At 45.5% G+C, this 22544-nt stretch overlaps 1 protein-coding gene across 1 annotated transcript in view; it reads right to left on the reverse strand.

Moving 5' to 3' along the window:
* The window catches only part of TPR (translocated promoter region, nuclear basket protein), a gene marked incomplete at its 5' end in the record, with an annotated part of 137647 nt that overhangs the window by 54724 nt on the left and 60379 nt on the right, over positions 1-22544 (reverse strand). The window contains 5 exon segments of the mRNA XM_073593991.1: positions 1421-1552; positions 3609-3746; positions 11798-11945; positions 14982-15157; positions 17766-17969. Coding sequence (XP_073450092.1) covers positions 1421-1552; positions 3609-3746; positions 11798-11945; positions 14982-15157; positions 17766-17969 — 798 coding nt within the window.

Consider the following 22544-nt stretch of genomic DNA (forward strand, 5'->3'; position numbering starts at 1 on the left):
AAAGTCCAACATTACGGTAGGATACATTTCCTGCTCTTCTTTTGTGTTAAATTAAAAACATCTTCAGATTTATCCACTATAACAATGGTCTCCAAACTGCGGCATGTGTTACACAGAGCAGCCCCAATCCTCTTCTTCTCGGGTCCCCCACCCCCCCCCACCCCGCTGGCGCTCTTGGCTCCTCCATTCTGCCAAGTGCCCCCCCCCCCAGAGCAAACAGCTTGATGTGGGGGGCACCCGAGCCAAGCTGCTGTGTGTATCCATTCAGACACACACCGGAGGCTCAGCCCCACCCCTCCTCGGCTCACTGACAGCAGCAGGAGCCAATGAGGAGGGAGAGTCGGCGCAGAGCCGAGGCTCTCGTGCACATTGCTGGATCACTATGGGGCTCAGGTAAATATTGGGGTGGGGGGGGGGTGGGGGGTGGAAGCTGCTGCACACAGGTGTTTTTTTTACCTTCATGCATGAAATGTACGAAGGGAAAAAACCTTCAGCCTTCACAACACAGAGGTTCTCATCTCTTGTCCTCAGGACCCACTAACAGGCCAGAACCGTAGTTTATTCTGACTTCCATACTCATGGACTCAGCCACCGAGTGGAGCCAGAACTTCTTCCACCCTGAACACGTCATCTGATTTGCTCAGGCACCTCAGATGGGATATCTCAGTAGGACTTCTCATCTCCTGTCCTCAGGACCCACCAACATGCCAGATATTAACCATTTCAGCCCTGGAAGGATTTGCCCCTTAATGACCAGGCCATTTTTTGCGATGCGTCACTAACTGACAATTGTGCGGTTACGCGATGTCCTTTTATTTCCCCACATATACAGCTTTATTTTGGTGGAATTTGATCACCTCTGCGGTTACTTTTTGCGTTAAAAAGAAAGCGACAATTTTGGAAAAAAAATTTTTTTTTTACTTTCTGCTATAAAACTTCTCCCAAAAAAAAAAAAAAAAAAAAAAAAAAAAAAAAATGTATTGATCAGTTTACTGCATGCGCTGCTTGGTTACGCATCACACTGCAGTGGTGTGAAGCGACACCAAAGGAAAGAAGACAAATTGCCTTGTCCTTGCACCCTGGAGTGGCTGCGCAACACAAATGGTGTGAATGGGTCCTCTGCGGACCCCGAGAAATCGTGGTGAGATAAACGGTCTGTAGATCAGCAAGTGGTCCTATTCCTATACAGACGGGGTCTCAGGAGGCTTTTTTCTTGAAGACCCTTTTGACATCCCCCCCCAAAAGGACATCCTGTCCCATGACAACTAGAAAAAAGATAGGAAGATCTCCCAAGTGGAAATACACACCGAATTCCACATGACAATCAAAACTAGAGAAAGGTAAACATTTCTTGGGAGTTCCCCTTAAAATACATTTATTTATTAGTTAGATATCTTAGAAGAACCCGCCAAGACAATACCGATGTTCTGGCCTTCCAACGCTTCACATCCTCCTCCAGTAACTTCTTCTCGGCTTGCAGCATGCCGCTCTTCTCACTCAGCTCAGAGTTGGACTCTTGCAATGGCAATATATTAGATTCCAGCTTTCGTATCTGAAAAGGAATTCAAAATGGAGAGAGTAGCACAGAAGCCTTTCATATTAGGAAATAATTCAAAAACTGCTAAAAAGGTCAACTTAATATATTAAAAAAAAAAAAACGTTTTGAATCAGAAGTTCTAAAAGTAGTAATGTTAAAAAAAAAAAAAAAAAGTCCTACAGAAGCTGCTGCTAGCCACAGATCGACAGAAAACCCATCCAACAGTCTCCAAACTGTGTCCCTTTGTTTGCCTTTATCGGCCCTTGGTGCACTATTCCTCCTACCGATACCAATGATGGGGCACTATTCCTCCTACCGATACCAATGATGGGGCACTATTCCTCCCACTGACACCAATGATGGGGCACTATTCCTCCCACTGACACCAATGATGGGGCACTATTCCTCCCACTGACACCAATGATGGGACACTATTCCTCCTACCGATACCAATGATGGGACACTATTCCTCCCACTGATACCAATGATGGGACACTATTCCTCCCACTGACACCAATGATGGGGCACTATTCCTCCCACTGATACCAATAATGGGACACTATTCCTCCCACTGATACCAATAATGGGACAATATTCCTCCTACCGATAGCAATGATGGGACACTATTCCTCCCACTGACACCAATGATGGGACACTATTCCTCCCACTGATACCAATGATGGGACACTATTCCTCCCACTGATACCAATGATGGGACACTATTCCTCCCACTGACACCAATGATGGGACACTATTCCTCCCACTGATACCAATGATGGGACACTATTCCTCCCACTGACACCAATGATGGGACACTATTCCTCCCACTGATACCAATGATGGGACACTATTCCTCCCACTGATACCAATGATGGGACACTATTCCTCCCACTGACACCAATGATGGGACACTATTCCTCCCACTGACACCAATGATGGGACACTATTCCTCCTCTTTATTGCAAATAAAACATGCAATGTCTCTTCTGCAGTAAAATAAAAAACTGCCTGCTTGTGGTCTTCTGGAAAAAACTGACACTTTAGATTCAAGCAGAGAGCCCTGGTGCACTGGAGAACTGAACCTCAGTGCATGGCATGAGAGACGTCATTCCGTGCCAGCCAATAAAAACTGTTGCTGCCAGGCACCCAGAGGATGGCACTGGTGAGGAAATACCAAAAAAATAGTGGGTGCCACTCGAAGCGCCAACAGGTCGTCTTTTATAACCAGCCACTGGGAGTGCAGGCAAGGATGGAGCTCATTCTGGCTCCAACAGTCAGTATGGGGAAAAGGAGAAGTACTGCAAGGCCTTGTGTTTAAGTATGCAACAGCCTCAGCTGCCGCCACCCCCAACACGTTTCGACCTGCCCCAGAGCTTATAATTACGCCTCGGTCTGGAGTGAACACACACAGAGTCTTGTACTGATGTGCAGCTTACAGGACTTCTCCTTTAACTCCATACCGGGGAGAGGAGATGAACCGCTTAAAAGGAAAGGTAATGTATTGTAGCTTTAGTTCTGCTTTAAGGTCCACCGCAGACCTTTCCTCGAGCACCCCAATCGTGATCACTGATTGGCTGCCAGACTGATCACGTGATTGGGAGACCCTCCTAATAGCTCTCGATCCAGATTGCTCGGCGATCAGGAGCTATGGGTGACAGCGCGGTCACTGTGCTGGGGGAGGGGCGCATAAATGAGCATGCTCCCAGAGCAAGAGGTACACACAAGGGGGCAATAAGGTCCATTTCTGTGCTGCCACGTGTGCGCAGCTGGGGGGAAGGGATTCAAATCCAAATACTGTATCTTGCCGACAACATTATCCCATGTATGTGGTCATGGAGATTTTAACCGTAGACCAAAGAATGGGGAGAGATGTTTTAACCACTTGGCGGTCACCGGCCACGTGCATCTGCTCCAGCGCCGCGGGTGTGCGCTCCCCCCTATACCTCTCAAATCATCCGACGTACACCTACGGAGGTTTGCGTAGCCGTGCCAACCTGCCCCCTTATATACGATAGTGGCTGGTCGCCAAGAGGTTAAAGATTATGTCAGAATAGTGAGAGCGATCGCCCACCTTGGCTTGAAGCTGCTGAAGATTTTGTTCCAGCTTTTCTTTCTCTTCCCTCAACATTTTGTTGGTTCCTATTAGAACGTTCATGGTCTCCGTTTTCTTCATCAGCTCTTCATGCTGGGCCATGGTCTTTACTGTCACCTAAAAAGGTAAAAAAAACACAAAAGGTCTGTTAGAAAACCACTGAGAAAGCTTAGATCCAACACACAAGTCCCTGGGTGTATTTGGCCTCAGTGTTACTCACAGATGCTGGTCGGCTTTTTATATGAAAGACCCGGAGGATGTAAAGCCACCCGATCACTTTCTGTGTCCCCTGAAACTGCGATCCCCCCACCCAATCAGAGCTCCATTACCTTCAATAGAGGGCAGGTGAGGCTGATGTCTTATTAAAGTGAACATTCTGTCAAAGATCATATTAGGAGACCTTGTGCCTCCGATATAAAAGTTTCAAACAAAATTAAAAAAACGTGATTGTCCCTACAAAAAAAATGTAAACACACCAGCCGGGTAACTTATGTATGTAAACGTTGCTTGCGCTACACGTTCCATATCACCACGCACGCTGAAGAGCGAGCAATCATTTTAAGGCCAATATTGACAGTTAACTATAAAGGGGGCCTTTAACCCCTTTCACGCCGACGTAATGCAAACATGTGGCCTTTTGGCTGAATCGCTTCCGGACTGCCCCACGTACAAATTTACTGCGGCAGGGCGCCCCGGGTGCGCTAAACCACGTACCTGTACGTGGTTTCGTGCTCGCAGTTTAGCGGGCACGAGCAACCAGCCAATCATTCACAGGTGAGACGGATCAGCAACAAGGCAAATGGCGGATCTGTCAGGAAGGGAAAAAGGTCAAAGCTTCAAAACGTCTGAAAGCGCCCCGGTGTGAAAGGGGTCGAAAAGTCCCTAAATCTATCCCGTAGTTTGTAGACGCAGTAACTTTTGCGCAAACCAATCAACATTCGCTTATTGGGTTTTTTTTTTTTTTTTCTTAAAAAATATGTAGAACACCACAGATATGCCAAGCTTAACCACGGATCTCTTTTCCTTCAGTGTGACACTGTGCCCCCCTGAGTTAGTAAGCACCTCCCTAGGAAACATTTAACCCTTTGATCGCCCCCTAGTGTTAACCCCTTCCCTGCCACTGACATTTATAAAGCAATCAGTGCATTTTTATAGCACTGATCACGGTAATAATTTCATTGGTCCCCAAAAAGTGTCACTCAGAGCCTTTTCACACTGGGTCTGTGAGGGCGGGCAGCGGGAAATCACTGCTAATTTTAGTGCCGCTTTTAAAAGCGCCCGTGTTGCGGCACTGCCGAAGCACTTTGCAGGCACTTCAGCAGCGCTGCCCATTCATTTCAATGGGCAGGGTGTTTTGGGAGGGGTGTATACAACGCTCCTCCAACGCCCCAAAGATGCGGCTTGCAGGACTTTTTTTCCCATCCCACAAGCACACCACCTCAGTGTGAGAGCACTCAGACTTTCACACTGGGGCGGCTTGAGAGGCGCTTTTCAAGCGCTATTTTTAGCGCCAAAATGCCTGAAAGCGCCCCAGTGTGAAAGGGGTCTTCGTGTCAGATTTGTCCGCCACAATGGCGAAGTCCCGCTGAAAACCGCAGATCGCCATTACCAGTAAAAAAATAAAAATAAAAAATAAATAAGTCTCTAAATCTATCCTCTAGTTTGAAAATGCGGTAACTTTTGCGCAAACCAATCAATATACGCTTATTGGGATTTTTTTTTTTTACCAAAAATATGTATAACCCTTTCATGACTAAGCCTATTTTTGAAATTTGGTGTTTACAAGTTAAAATCCGTATTTTTTGCTAGAAAATGACTTAGAACCTCCAAACATTATATATATTTTTTTAGCAGAGAATCTAGAGAATAAAATGGCGATTGTTGCAATATTTTTTATCACACTATATTTGTGCAGCGGTGTTTTAAACGCAAATTTTTGGAAAAGGGACACTTTCATGTATTTTAAAAAATCCAAACAGTAAAGTTACCCCAATTATTTTGTATAATGTGAAAGATGATGTTACACCGAGTAAATAGATACCAAACATGTCACCCTTTATAATTGCACGCACTCGTGGAATGGCGACAAACTACGGTACCTTTGAATTTCCATAGGCGACGATTTAAAAAATTTTTACGGTTACCAGGTTTGAGCTACAGAGGAGGTCTAGGGCTAGAATTATTGCTCTCGCTCTGACGATCGCGGCGATACCTCACATGTGTGGTTTGAACACCGTTTACATATGCGGGCGCGACTTCCGTATGCGTTTTCTTCGCTGCACGAGCTCGCGGGGACAGGGGCGCTTTAAAAAAAATTTTTTTTTTTTTTTTATTATTTAATTTATTTATTTTTGTACTTTATAAATTGTGTTTAAAATTTTTTTTTTTTTACTTTTATTGCTGTCACAAGCAATGTAAACATCCCTTGTGACAGTAATATGTGGTGACAGGTACTCTTTATGGAGGGATGGGGGGTCTAAAAGACCCCCGATCCCTCCTTTACACTTCAAAGTATTCAGATCGCCGAAAACGGCGATTCTGAATACTGTGTACTTTTTTAAATTCGGCGCCATTGGCAGCCGAGTAAACGGGAAGTGACGTCATGACGTCGCTTCCGCATTTACAAGAAGGCGGCTGGAACGAAGCCGCTCGCAGCTTCGTTCCAGTCCGCCCCCAGCCGCCGAAGGCAGCGGACCGGACACCGGGCCTCCCGATCGCACGGGAGGCCCGGTAACAGCGGCGGGAGGGGGGGGATGTCCCCTCCCGCTCCTCCGGTATAACAACCGAGCGGCTTTTAGCCGCATCGGTTGTTATATTCGGGTAGCCGATCACCCGCTGAAAACAACGGTACCGGGATGATGCCTGCAGCTGCGGGCATCATCCCGGTATAACCCCGGAAAGCCGAGGACGCATATATCCGTTCGGTCGGCGGGAAGGGGATAAGAATACAGATTGGCCTAAATTGATAAAGAAATTTGTTTCTTTTACATTTTTTTTTTTTGGCTTTGTATTCTAGCAGAAAGTAAAAAATAGATTTTTTTTTCAAAATTGACGGTCTTTTTTGTTTATAGTGCAAAAAATAAAAGCGCACAGGCGATGAAAAAACACCCAAAGAAAACTATTTGTGGGGGGAAAAAAAAAAAGACAATCTTATTTGGGTACAGCTTCGCACGTGCAACTGTCAGTTAAAGCGACGCAGTGCCGTATCGCAAAAAATGGCCTGGTCAGGAAGGGGGTAAATCTTTCCGGGGCTGAAGTGGCTAATGTGGTTGTAGCGGGGTGATATGCAGCCATCACCCCAGTACCGTTTTTTTAGAACGGATGGTCGGCTTTCTTGTAATCACAACCGATGCGTCTGATCAACCGCTCGGCTACTACAAGCAGCGGGAGGGGACGAACCCGCCCCACCCCCACCTGCGGCCCGCCCATCACACCAGGAGGCCCCAGCGATCAGCCCGTACGTCCGCCAGCTGGCTGGAGACCCGAACAAAGACAGAATCGGCATTGATCAGGTCCTGGATCTAGTAACCTGGAAGCGTTGTCATGACATCATCACTTCCAGTTTACAGAAGATTTAAAGGCGCCAAGTCTAAAAAAACAAAAAAAAAAAAACAAAAAAAAAAGAAGGTCGATCGTGGTGCTTTGAATGCCTTTAAGTGCAAAAGGAGGGATTTGGGGTCTTATAGATCTCTCCATAAAGAGGACCTGTCACTGCCTATTACTGTCACATGGGATGTTTACATTCATTATAGACCCCAGATCTCTCCATAAAGAGGACCTGTCACCTCCTATTACTGTCACATGGGATGTTTACATTCATTATAGACCCCAGATCTCTCCATAAAGAGGACCTGTCACCTCCTATTACTGTCACATGGGATGTTTACATTCATTATAGACCCCAGATCTCTCCATAAAGAGGACCTGTCACCTCCTATTACTGTCACATGGGATGTTTACATTCATTATAGACCCCAGATCTCTCCATAAAGAGGACCTGTCACCTCCTATTACTGTCACATGGGATGTTTACATTTATTATAGACCCCAGATCTCTCCATAAAGAGGACCTGTCACCGTCTATTACTGTCACATGGGATGTTTACATTCATTATAGACCCCAGATCTCTCCATAAAGAGGACCTGTCACCTCCTATTACTGTCACATGGGATGTTTACATTCATTATAGACCCCAGATCTCTCCATAAAGAGGACCTGTCACCTCCTATTACTGTCACATGGGATGTTTACATTCATTATAGACCCCAGATCTCTCCATAAAGAGGACCTGTCACCATCTATTACTGTCACATGGGATGTTTACATTCATTATAGACCCCAGATCTCTCCATAAAGAGGACCTGTCACCTCCTATTACTGTCACATGGGATGTTTACATTCATTATAGACCCCAGATCTCTCCATAAAGAGGACCTGTCACCTCCTATTACTGTCACATGGGATGTTTACATTCATTATAGACCCCAGATCTCTCCATAAAGAGGACCTGTCACCTCCTATTACTGTCACATGGGATGTTTACATTCATTATAGACCCCAGATCTCTCCATAAAGAGGACCTGTCACCTCCTATTACTGTCACATGGGATGTTTACATTCATTATAGACCCCAGATCTCTCCATAAAGAGGACCTGTCACCGTCTATTACTGTCACATGGGATGTTTACATTCATTATAGACCCCAGATCTCTCCATAAAGAGGACCTGTCACCTCCTATTACTGTCACATGGGATGTTTACATTCATTATAGACCCCGGATCTCTCCATAAAGAGGACCTGTCACCGTCTATTACTGTCACATGGGATGTTTACATTCATTATAGACCCCGGATCTCTCCATAAAGAGGACCTGTCACCACCTATTACTGTCACATGGGATGTTTACATTCATTATAGACCCCAGATCTCTCCATAAAGAGGACCTGTCACCTCCTATTACTGTCACATGGGAAGTTTACATTCATTATAGACCCCAGATCTCTCCATAAAGAGGACCTGTCACCTCCTATTACTGTCACATGGGATGTTTAAATTCATTATAGACCCCAGATCTCTCCATAAAGAGGACCTGTCACCGCCTATTACTGTCACATGGGATGTTTACATTCATTATAGACCCCGGATCTCTCCATAAAGAGGACCTGTCACCACCTATTACTGTCACATGGGATGATTACATTCATTATAGACCCCAGATCTCTCCATAAAGAGGACCTGTCACCTCCTATTACTGTCACATGGGGTGTTTACATTCATTATAGACCCCAGATCTCTCCATAAAGAGGACCTGTCACCTCCTATTACTGTCACATGGGATGTTTACATTCATTATAGACCCCAGATCTCTCCATAAAGAGGACCTGTCACCTCCTATTACTGTCACATGGGATGTTTACATTCATTATAGACCCCAGATCTCTCCATAAAGAGGACCTGTCACCTCCTATTACTGTCACATGGGATGTTTACATTCATTATAGACCCCAGATCTCTCCATAAAGAGGACCTGTCACCTCCTATTACTGTCACATGGGATGTTTACATTCATTATAGACCCCAGATCTCTCCATAAAGAGGACCTGTCACCACCTATTACTGTCACATGGGATGTTTACATTATAGACCCCAGATCTCTCCATAAAGAGGACCTGTCACCTCCTATTACTGTCACATGGGATGTTTACATTCATTATAGACCCCAGATCTCTCCATAAAGAGGACCTGTCACCTCCTATTACTGTCACATGGGATGTTTACATTTCTTGTGATAGCGATAAAAGGTGAAAACTTATTTTTTTCTAAAAAGGGACAGTGTAAAAAAACTAAAATAATAATTAAAAAAATATATACTCCCCCCCCCCCCCCCCCTCCGTGCTCGCGCACAGAAGCGAACGCATACGCAAGTCGCTCCCGCAAATGTAAACCAAGTGTTCAAACCACACATGTGAGGTATCGCCATGATCGTTATAGTGAGAGCAAAAAATTTAGCACAAGACCTCCTCTGACTCTAAACAGGTAACCGTTATTTATTTTTTTAAAGCATCGCCTATGGAAATTTTTAAGTACCATAGTTTGCCGCCATTCCGCGACTGTGTGCACAATGTTAAAGTGTGACATGTTTGGCATCTGTTTACTCGGCATAACACATACAAAAAAAATGGGCTAACTTTATTTTTTTAAATTCATGAAAGTGCATTTCTTCCAAACAAATTGGGTCTTTCAAATCCAATTTGTTTGGAAGAAATGCACTTTCATGAATTTAAAAAAATAAAGTTAGCCCATTTTTTTTTGTATGTGTTATGCCGAGTAAACAGATGCCAAACATGTCACACTTTAACATTGTGCACACACTCGCGGAATGGCGTTCTAAGTAATTTTCTAGCAAAAAATACGGAATTTAACTTGTAAGCAACAAGTGTCAGAAAAAAGGCTTAGGCATGAAGGGGTTAAAATGTCGCCTATGGAAAATAGGGTACTGAAGTTCCTCACCATCTTCTGCAATTCTAAAGTTCGACATGTTGGGTATTTAATTCAACTTTTATATTTTACCTAAAATTGGGTAATATATTGGGGTCTGTGAGCCCTAAAATTAAAGTGGAACTTCAGCCTTTTTGTAAACAAAAGCTCATTTAAATTCTCAGGTGCATCAATTTACTCTTTGGATAATAATTCTTTTATTTTTTCTATGTATTTTTTTTTTTTTTTAACTAGTCCATCAGCTTTCGGTTGGATTTGTTTAGGCGAATGATGTCATCCCCTTTTCCCCACCGACTCCTGGGATATTAGTGTCAGCAGTCTTCTGGCATCCTCATTTTGTGATCTCACGTGAGTTTGTTGTCAGATATGATGACACGGGAGGAGGAGGCGCGTGCCATTGCTATGATGACTTGTAAACAAATGGGTTCCCACGCTGTATGCTTACCGCGCATGCACGAGAATTGGATGTGCATGAATAGTAGCCAGGGAAGAAGTGAGCAGCACTGGCTTCAGCTGCCCTTACATGGTATGGATGCCAACATAAGCGAGGTATGAGCTCTTTGCATCACAAATATACATTGTTACACTGCACCTTATTGTAATCCAAATGCCTTTTTCTACAGATCGCTTCCTGAGGATAATGAAATGGTGGAATTGGACTGAAGATCCTCTAACTTTATTGTATTTACTGATAAGTTACTTTTTTTATGTTTAATCTTGTTTTATTAAGTTTTCAACATAATAAAGGTACAAAAAAAAAAAACCACATAGTACATGGACTAGTAGATAAGTAGGTCCCTTTGAAGTGAACAGATACCTACCAACCCGTGTGAATAGTGTACAACTAGGCAACTGACAACATAGGGAGGATATAGGCTGAAAAAAGGAGGAGCCTTCTATAATGCGAGCCATAAAAGTCACACTAGAGAAGTAAATTCACATGAACCATGTGGTGGACAATAGCGGGGCTCCCAGAAATAACCTGGGGGGAGCCAAATGTTCCCACCAGCATATTATGGTATAATAACGAGCAAGAAAAAAATTAAATAAGGGGGGGGGGGGGGGGATCTGTGTGTGGGGGGGGGGCAGGAGCGGGGGGGGGTTGGGGTAATTCCCCATCTCTCATGACCAGATCCTGGAGGTATTTTTACTCTCAAATGATAAATGAAGCAAAAATTGGAAGAGTAACAAAAATACTTAAGTTACAGTTTTGATAAACTGTTGCGCAAATATCACGTGACATAAAAAAAAAAAAATGCAACCACCAACATTTTATTCTCCAGGGTATCTGCTTTCAGAAAAAATAGTGTGGGGGTTTTAACTAATCAGGCCTAATATGTCTGTCGGCAAAAGGGTTACGAGACATGCCTTGTGGAAAAGATGGATGGGAAACTACAAGTCCCATCATGCCTCTGCCTGTGGGAGGAGTCATGCTTGTAACACTCAAACTTGCAATGCATCATGGGACTTGTAGTTTTGGAGGGCCGCCAGTTTGGAGACCCCCGCCCTAGAGGCACCAACAATAAAGTTACCAGCAGAAAACGCAGCAATGCATGTCCTGAGTGCTTCACAGAATCACTGAAAATTTCCATTGAATATTCAGCCCCGAGCTTTATTGTGACCGTCACCCAGCAAATGTAAAGAAAAAGGACATTTTAATAACTAACCTGAACCTTTTCCCGCTCGGCATTCAGGCTTTCCTGCAGCTCATTCATCTCCCTCTCCATATGCTCCAGACGCTGACGATAGCGAAGACTTTCTACCTGCGCAACATCAAACCGCGCCTCAGCGATTTCCTTCTCACGTCTTACAAATCTGAAATAGAGAATTGACATTTGTACACATTAATATGACAGCGATACTAAACACACCTTGTGCAATTCACATTCCCCTTTTATTTCTCTATGTGGATGACGACACTGGGATTATTTTTTTTTTAATTAAAAAAACATTTAATTATCGAATTGATATCCAGCTGTCACATGACTCCGCTCTCTCCCAGCCTGTCTGCAGGGAAAAGGCGGCAGGAGGAGCTTTTGGGATACAGAAGTAAAAATAATGTCAAAACTCTTTTCACCCCTTCACATCCTCAGGGTAAAACAAAGGTTAATGCCTAAGCACAATTTTGCAACTTTGACGTGCGTTAGTGACTTGGAACTTTATAGATGGGCAACTCCTATCCTCATATTGATTAGTGGCTCCAAATTTATAATAACTACTGCAGGAGAGAACAGAAGAAGAAGGGGGAGGGGGGGCGAGAGGGGGAGATACACAGACAGCCCGCAGCTCTCCTCTCCCCTGTCTCAGCGCCGCTGCAGAGTTCCCTGGCAAATTGAGACGCGCCGTCACCGCTTTACAGGCTCAACGGCAGCCACTAAAATTGCTGCTTGGTGTCACCCCTGTGGCGGGTGTCACCCCCCGGGTGTGGTCTCCCCCTGCACCACCATAGCGACGCCACTTGTCTGGGATTCAGCTGTACACCCCTGATGGTGGCCCTGAGTGCGGGAGGAGGGTGAAAGTGTCGGCCTAGGACAGAATACAGCACTGGGTGGAGGTAATCCTGGCCAAAGAGGCAAAACCCTATTGTGGAGAATATAAAAGCCGAGCAGATTTTTCATTACAAAGTTACTTATCATTGTGAAAAACAAATGATTGATAAGACATGTGTGGTGTGTATACACACACACACACACACACACACACCCCTTACAGTTAAAGCACATGATGGGGCACTATTCCTCTCACTGACACCAATGATGGGGCACTATTCCTCCCACTGACACCAATGATGGGACACTATTCCTCCCACTGACACCAATGATGGGACACTATTCCTCCCACTGACACCAATGATGGGGCACTATTCCTCCCACTGACACCAATGATGGGACACTATTCCTCCCACTGATACCAATGATGGGACACTATTCCTCCCACTGATACCAATGATGGGGCACTATTCCTCCCACTGATACCAATGATGGGACACTATTCCTCCCACTGACACCAATGATGGGACACTATTCCTCCCACTGACACCAATGATAGGACACTATTCCTCTCACTGATACCAATGATGGGACACTATTCCTCCCACTGATACCAATGATGGGGCACTATTCCTTCTACTGACAGCAATGATGGGACACTATTCCTCCCACTGACACCAATGATGGGACACTATTCCTCCCACTGACACCAATGATGGGGCACTATTCCTCCCACTGATACCAATGATGGGGCACTATTCCTCCCACTGATACCAATGATGGGACACTATTCCTCCCACTGATACCAATGATGGGACACTATTCCTCCCACTGATACCAATGACGGGGCACTATTCCTCCCACTGACACCAATGATGGAGCACTATTCCTCCCCCTGATACCAATGATGGAGCACTATTCCTCCCACTGACACCAATGATGGGACACTATTCCTCCCACTGACACCAATGATGGGACACTATTCCTCCCACTGACACCAATGATGGGACACTATTCCTCCCACTGACACCAATGATGGGACACTATTCCTCCCACTGACACCAATGATGGGGCACTATTCCTCCCACTGATACCAATGATGGGACACTATTCCTCCCACTGATACCAATGATGGGACACTATTCCTCCCACTGATACCAATGATGGGACACTATTCCTCCCACTGATACCAATGATGGGACACTATTCCTCCCACTGATACCAATGATGGGGCACTATTCCTCCCACTGACACCAATGATGGGACACTATTCCTCCCACTGACACCAATGATGGAGCACTATTCCTCCCACTGATACCAATGATGGGACACTATTCCTCCCACTGACACCAATGATGGGACACTATTCCTCCCACTGACACCAATGATGGAGCACTATTCCTCCCACTGATACCAATGATGGGGCACTATTCCTCCCACTGACCCCAATGATGGGGCACTATTCCTCCCACTGATACCAATGATGGGACACTATTCCTCCCACTGACCCCAATGATGGGACACTATTCCTCCCACTGACACCAATGATGGGACATTATTCCTCCCACTGACACCAATGATGGGGCACTATTCCTCCCACTGACACCAATGATGGGACACTATTCCTTCCACTGATATCAATGATGGGACACTATTCCTCCCACTGACACCAACGATGGGGCACTATTCCTCCCACTGACACCAATGATGGAAAACTATTCCTCCCACTGATACCAATGATGGGACACTATTCCTCCCACTGACACCAATGATGGGACACTATTCCTCCCACTGACACCAATGATGGGACACTATTCCTCCCACTGACACCAATGATGGGGCACTATTCCTCTCACTGACACCAATGATGGGACACTATTCCTCCCACTGACACCAATGATGGGACACTATTCCTCTCACTGACACCAATGATGGGACACTATTCCTCTCACTGACACCAATGATGGGGCACTACTCCCAATGGCCACAGTCCGGCCCCCATAAAGTCTGAAGGACAGCAAACTGGCCCTTTGTTTAGAATGTTTGGAGACCCCTGGTCTAGATAAAAAACGGTGGGGAGATCTTCTGCATGTACTCCGGGGTACGGTTTTGTCAGTATACGTTGCTTTCTTTCTTTAACCACTTGACTTCTGAAAGATTTTGCCCCCTTCATACCCAGGGCATTTTTTTTGCTGTTCAGCACTTTAACCTCTTCCGGACCGCCTTCCGCACATTTACTGCAGCAAGGTGGCCCAGCTATTTGCTGCCATAACAACGGTATTTAGTGTCAAAGTACCGACGTACAAAGACGGCGGGCGGTCCCCGGAAGTGGTTAAAGTTTCACACATCAGCTGTTTGATACCTGAGAATCTCCATGACTTGTTCTTCAGACTTCCCTTCTTCACTTAGAGACACATTGAGAGCTCCTTCCTGGACGGAGGCCATCATCTTCCTGCTGAGGGTCTCAATCTGGTCATGTAACAGTCTGTTCTGCTTCTCCAGGTCTTCACAGCGGGATCGATTCTTCGATGCCTCATCCTAGAAAATAACAAGATACCAACATTTATTCATACATGAAAAGGAAAAAATAAATAAAATAGATGCGGAGATCCAGATACAACTAAAGAAATACTTCCATTTCTTACACACTTCGTAGTAAAATGTTCAATTCAGGTCCCTCCAGATCGTTTATCAACCTTTTTGTAGTGAAGGAATCCTTTAGAATTGTGTACAACCCCCCCCCTCCCCCCCGGGGGTCACGCCAGTCTGGGGGCTCGTTCACACTAGGAGGGGTGTCTGCTCTGTGCTCGTGAAACATGCACAAAAAAAAAAAAAAGTGCTGGCATGATTTTTTTTAACCGCTTGCCGACCAGCCACCGCAGTCGTACTGCGGTAACACGGCCCGGCTGCGCGAATCGCCGTCATGTTACGTTGCTTCTTTATGTGGCCACTAGGGGATCGCACGAGCCACCAGGGGCGCTCGCCCCAGAGCCCATGCGAGTGCCCGGCGGTTGCGATGACCGCCGGGCTCCCTCAATCGCTCGCGACACGGCGAGAACCACACAGAGATCCCGGTTCTCTGAGGGGAGAAGAGACAGATCATGTGTTTATACAAAGTATGAACACCGATCTCTCTCTTCCCCTAGCAAGTCCCACCCCCCCTTCCATTAGCACATGTAGCAGGGAACACAGTTAACCCCTTGATCGCCCCCTAGTGTTAACCCCTTCACTGCCAGTGACATTTTTACAGTAATCAATGCATTTTATAGCACTGATTACTGTATAAATGACAATGGTCCCAAAAATGTGTCAAAATTGTCCGATGTGTCAGTCACAATGTTGCAGTCACGATAAAAATCGCAGATCCCCGCCATTACTAATAATAAAAAATAAATAAGTAAATAAAAAAACTATAAATCTATCCCCTATTTTGTAGACACTATAACTTTTGCGCAAACCAATCAATATACGCTTATTGCGATTTTTATTACCAAAAATATGTAGAAGAATACGTATCGGCCTAAACTGAGAAAAAATTAGCTGTAAAAAAACAAAAAACAAAAAAGGGGGATATTTATTATAGCAAAAAAAGTACAAAATATTGTGTTTTTTTCAAACTTGTTGCTCTTTTTTTTTGTTTATAGCGCAAAAAATAAAAACCGCAGAGATGATCAAATTCCACCAAAATAAAGCTCTATTTATGGGAAAAAAAAGGACGTAAATTTTGTTTGGGTACAACGTCGCACGACCGCGCAATTGTCAGTTAAAGCGAGGCAGTGCCGTATCACAAAAAAGGGCCTGGCAATTGAGCAGCCAAATCTTCCGAGGCTGAAGCGGTTAAAATTTGAGCCCCACCAAAATACATGATGCTGCCGTACCATGTGTTTAAGTGGGCGCAAACAAACATGCAATTGGTGGATGCGTGGGGCTGGCATTAAGAATTAATGGATCCCATGTGCAACTTCACACAGGTAATATTTTGCTGGTGTTCTATCGAATGGTGCCCGCTGTCGAAAAGTGCCCATCGCAGGAAGCATTTTCGACAGGAGAGAGAGAGTATTTGACGGGCAGAATTGAAAGCTTTGCAAACAGCTGGAGTGGCCTTCCGTACTGCGCATGCGCAGGCACTATTCGATAGAACACCAGCAAAAGTAAAAGCTATGTAAGCCGCCTGACCTTCCTTTAGCAACCAATGACGTCACTGGTTGGTAAGACGCGGGGGCGCGGCTTGCACAGCTTTCACTATTGCCGGCAAAATACAAATAACCGCATAGAGGAGGAGAGAGGCTGACGGGGGAACAGGCTGTGCTCCTCTCCCTCCTATGTACACAGAACTCATCACAGTAACCCTTTCATGGTCGGACTGTACACAAGGCTGCGTTTCCTTTTGTTGCGGCACCGCAGGGGTCCCTTTGCAGCACCCCGGTTGATAAAACCCTGCTCAGATCCTAAACTTGGTATTTTGGGAATCATCCCAGTAGATACCACTCCAGCTGACACTAATGTGGATAAGGACCTTATATTTAGCCCCGAAAATGTATTGTTTAAAGGAGGTGGCCCTCGCTGACTCCTCCATCACTGTAGCAATGGCAAGCTGGCGTTAACGCTAATCTGAAGCGGGAAGAGCCGACCTATAAGCATAGGGGTTGCCCTAAAAAGTGTCAAAAAAAAAAAAACACAGTTCTTCAGGACAGAGTCCGCTCGTACTGCAGGCACGCTCCCGCAGGCTGCGCACGCCGCCGTACAGGTATGGCGATTTGCGCAGGAGAGCCGACTTGCCTTCGTATAACGTCAGCGGCTGGTTGGCAAGTGGTCAATAATTCAACACACACCACGGCTTCCATTTTAGCGGGGGAGGGGGTTACGTGTTGTTGCTCCGCTAAGTTTCAATGGTTTGGGGTTTTAGGAGGAAGTGCCGGTCACCAGTCATACTTCCATACTAGATGTCATCTTTTCACCATCTGGAACGATCGATGTTTATGTACAGACTTTATTTTCTTTGGAAATTGGTTCTTGGTTTTTGCCTTTCGGGCATCGTATTGTTTTGTATTGAAAAATGTGAAAACGTATAATAAAAATTATCTGCTAAACAGGAAAAAAAGTCATGTCATGTAATTTCTTGTCAATGAATTATGAAGCCAATGACCTTCAGTATTCGCTCTCTTTCCTCCCAGGAAGCTTTGCACTCCCGCAGCTGGGATTGAGCTTTCTGGGCCGCCTCCTCCGATTTCTGACGGGTGGCGGTGGCGCCGCTGAGCTGTTCCTTGGCAGCCTGAAGAGCTTCAACATCAGCGGCATGAAGCATCAATTCCCGCTCATACTTGTTCTGAGATTCTGACGCGATCTTTGCCTGTAAGGAAAACAAAAAAAAAAAAGGGTGCAATCAAAAAAAAGAGCGCAATGTGGACACAAAACAGTATGTGGATTTCCCAGGTAGGGAGGGTGGCCTCATCTATGAAGTAATAATGAAAGCGAACCCTCCCCTCCCCCTGTACAACCAATCACAAGAGAAACTGGGAGATCGCCACTTTTGGTTCACATACTTCACAACCAATCCAGCCACATCCGGGATCTGAGCAAACTTTAACCACGTCAATACCGAGCACTTTCATCCCCTCCTTCCTGCACAGGCCAATTTTCAGCACCCTCACATTTTGAACGACAATTACTCAGTCATGCAACACTGTACCCATATGAAATTTTTATCATTTTTTTCAGACAGACAGAGCTTGCTTTTGGTAGTATTTAATCCCCACTGCACTGAAGAGGCTGCCCTGGTGGGCGCCGGAGAGGAGGCTGCCCTGGTGGGCGCCGGAGAGGAGGCTGCCCTGGTGGGCGCCGGAGAGGAGGCTGCCCTGGTGGGCGCCGGAGAGGAGGCTGCACTTCTAATCATAAATAATGTACTCACTGTGCCTCCACAGATCAGCTCTCCTTTCCTCACACACTGTGTGGGGAAAGGAGAGCCAATAATTGGCAAGTCTGTTTACATTGTAACATTTGTGATTAGACACAGCTGACCACATGGTAAAGGGCTTCTGTGATTGGCCCTTTACCCCGATCTGGGACTTGCTGGTTACAAAGCACACAGCAGTCTCAGAGCACACAGGTGGAATGCCCACAAGGGTGGAAGTCCAGGGACATCCTCCCAGAACTGGAAAGCCGCGCTGTAGCCATATATCATGTTAAGGAAGTGATAAATCAGCAAGAACCAATTAGGTGTCTGTCAAGGAGTGAATGTCTGGATCTGGGGGGGGTCTGGTATAATACTGTAAGGGCAGACAGCAGGGAAGGTATAGCTAAAGTGGGCTCAATATAATCAGCTAGGCTCCGCCTCAACTGGATAGATTACAATAGTTGTAAGGAGATGTAGTTATCACAACTCATGATACATTAGTGTGATGGTCGGTGGGAAGAACGCTCCTTACATTTGTGGCCATTAGGAAGAATTACTTCCCTTACAGAGAGCCAAAAAGATGAATGGTGTCAGAGGGAACTTATCTGAGAGGCAGAAATTGCTCAAGGAACCCCCAAAAACCTCTCCGGAACCCTGGCCTAGAAACCCTGATCTACAGTGTCCCTCCTCCTAGGATTGCTGCAATCCCAGCAGAAGTCCGTTCTTTATACTGGTTATGCAGTCAGACTTGCATAATAAGAAAATGGCTTTTTAACCTGCGATTATCGGATCGGGCCTCGTGCACACACAGCTTTTACAGGTGTTGAGAGCTTAGCCTGTAAAAGCGCCTCCATGTCCATGCACACACACACACACACACACAGAAGCACAGACACACAGACGCACACAGACACACACACACACAGACACACACACACAGACACACAGACACGCACACACACAGACACGCACACACACAGACACGCACACACACAGACACGCACACACACAGACACGCACACACACAGACACGCACACACACAGACACGCACACACACAGACAGACACACACACAGACAGACACACAGACAGACACACACACACACACAGACACACACACAGACACACACACAGACACACACACAGACACACACACACACACAGACACACACACAGACACACACACAGACATTTAAAAGGTATTAGAAGAAGTGGAGTGTTTACAGGATGAAAAAACCCAGTTAAGGTGTGTTCAGTAGAGGAGCTGAAGAGCAGAAAAATTCTAGGTGCACCTAAATGCTGGACGTGTCTGGGGTTTTAGCGCTAATGTATTCCAATGGGCAGAATAAATATGCATCAAAGCATGACAGGTCTATAATGCGTGTGCAATGCATTTCTCCTCCTAGGAGTTCTGGTGTTCAGAGAGGCAGAACAGACACCCTGTGTGTACGAGGTATAACAGTAAGAAGCTGCCCTGGTGCTGACAGCCTTATGGCCTCCAGCAGGCCAACTCCCCCCCCCTGCTCCCTGCACAGTTCTCCAAACACTCATGCTCCTTAAAGAGCGGGGAGCAGAACCAGCCCCGTGTTCCCTACTGAGGTCCTTGGCTTAAGTTAGACTGGACACTACCTGCATGGAGTCTGCATGTTCTTCTTGTGTGGGTTTCCTCCCCATACTCCCATTTCCTTCTACACGGACAATACATCCTGGTTGGTTGGAGTTCCAGGCTAAACCCAACCAACTAGTTTTAACCACTTACGGACCCGCCCACCGTTGTTATACGTCAGTACTTTGAAGAGGGATATCTTTGTTATGGCAGCAGCTACCATAACCCCGGTATCCTCTTCTTCAGTGAGCAGTCCGGTTTCAGATAAAAGTGGTCTCTGTGGCGGATTCACCACAAGATCACTTTTATTGGCAGCGGGAGAGGAAACCCGCCGCCAATAATTTTTTAAACGTCAAATTTTTTAAAACGTCGCCTATGGAGGTTAAGGGTAAAAGTTTGTCGCCATTCCACGAGCGGGTGCAATTTTGAAACGTGACATGTTAGGTATCAATTTATTTGGCATAACATCATATTTCACAATCTAAATAAATAAAAATAAATAAAAAATAGGGCTAACTTTACTGTTGTCTTATTTTTTAATTAAAAAAAGTGTATTTTTTTCCAGGGAAAAAAAGTACACCTGTAAGACCGCTGCAAAAATACAGTCTGACAGAAAGTATTGCAACGACCGCTATTTTATTCTCTAGAGCAGTGATGAAGAACCTTGACACCCCAGATGTTTTGGAACTACATTTCCCATGATGCTCAACTACATTGCATAGTGCCAGAGCATCATGGGAAATGTAGTTCCAAAACATCTGGTGTGCCGAGGTTCGCCATCACTGATCTAGGGTGTTAGGAAAAAAAAAAAAAAAAAAAGATATATTTTCCATGTAATTTTCTAGCAAAAAAAACCTGTTTTTAGCCACTTGCCGACCGCTGCATGCCGATGTACATCCTAAGTTTGGCGGCAGATATCGTCGTTATGGCAGCAGCTAGCTGCCATAACCCCCAGTATCCCCGTTTTCGTGCGGCGGTCGGCTACAGGATAAAAGTGGTCCCTGCGGCGGATTCGCCACGAGATCACTTTTATCGGTGGCGGGAGAGGGACCCCCCTCCTCCTGCGATCCAGTGCCCTCCGCCGCTTACCGGAGCCGTCGGTAGCGGCGGAGGCGATCGCGTCTGTCCCCTTGTTGTACATGGAGACGAGTGAGGCTAAGATGGAGCCTACTCGTCTCCATGACACTGCAGGGCGGAAGCGACGTCAAAACGTCACTTCCGCCCACGCCTCTTAAAAGGCACAATTTTTTCAATGTCATTTTTTTAAATGACTTTTTTTTTTATTGCATTTTAGTGTAAATATGAGATCTGAAGTCTTTTTGACCCCCCAGATCTCACATTTAAGAGGACCTGTCATGATTTTTTCTATTACAAGGGATGTTTACATTGTAATAGGAATAAAAGTGACAATTTTTTTTTTTTTTAAACAGTGTAAAAATAAAATCATGTAAAATAAATAAGAAAAATACATTTTAAAAAAATTTTAAAATGCCCCGTCCCGACGAGCTCGTGCGCAGAAGCGAACGCATATGCGAGTAGCGCCTGCATATGAAAACGGTGGTCAAACCACACATGTGAGGTACCGCCGCGATCGGTAGAGCGAGAGTAATAATTCTAGCCCTAGATCTCCTCTGTAACGCAAAGCATGCAACCTGTAGAATTTTTTAAACGTCGCCTATGGATATTTTTGAGGGTAAAAGTTTGACGCCATTCCACGAGCGGGCGCACTTTTGAAGCGTGCCATGTTGGGTATCAATTTACTCGGCGTAACATTATCTTTCACAATATAAAAAAAAAAAAATTGGGCTAACTTTACTGTTGTCTAATTTTTTTTATTCAAAAAAGTGCGCTTGTAAGACGGCTGCGCAAATACGGTGTGAAAGAAAGTATTGCAATGACCGCCATTTTATTCTCTAGGGTGGTAGGAAAAAAAAAAACAATATATAATGTTTGGGGGGTTCTAAGTAATTTTCTAGCAAAAACCTGTTTTAAACATGTAAACACCTTAAATCCAAAACAAGGCTGGTCCTTAAGTGGTTAACTTGTAAACACCAAATCTCAGAACGAGGCTCGGTCCTTAAGTAGTTAAACATGTTTCCTTGCTGACTACCCTGTGTGAAAAAAAAAAAAAAAAAAATTGTATATACTTAGGCCCCTTTCACACGATCGGACCGTTCAGGTCCGCCTGTCAGTTTTGACGGCGGACCTGAACGGGCGCTCCATGTTAGTCTATGGAGCGTCGGATGTCCGCTCAGTGAGCAGAGAGGGACCTGTCATCCACCGGCTCAGCGGAGATCAACGGATAGATCTCCCGCTGAGCCGGCGGACCGAGGCGGGCTCCGTAGAAACGGAGTCCGCCTCATGTGAAAGGGGCCTTACTCATTTTTAGCGTGCACCGGTTTGGTCACGTGATCCTGTGTCAGCAA

Source organism: Aquarana catesbeiana, linkage group LG07 (genome assembly GCF_042186555.1).
Source record: "Aquarana catesbeiana isolate 2022-GZ linkage group LG07, ASM4218655v1, whole genome shotgun sequence".
Classification (NCBI taxonomy): Eukaryota; Metazoa; Chordata; class Amphibia; order Anura; family Ranidae; genus Aquarana; species Aquarana catesbeiana.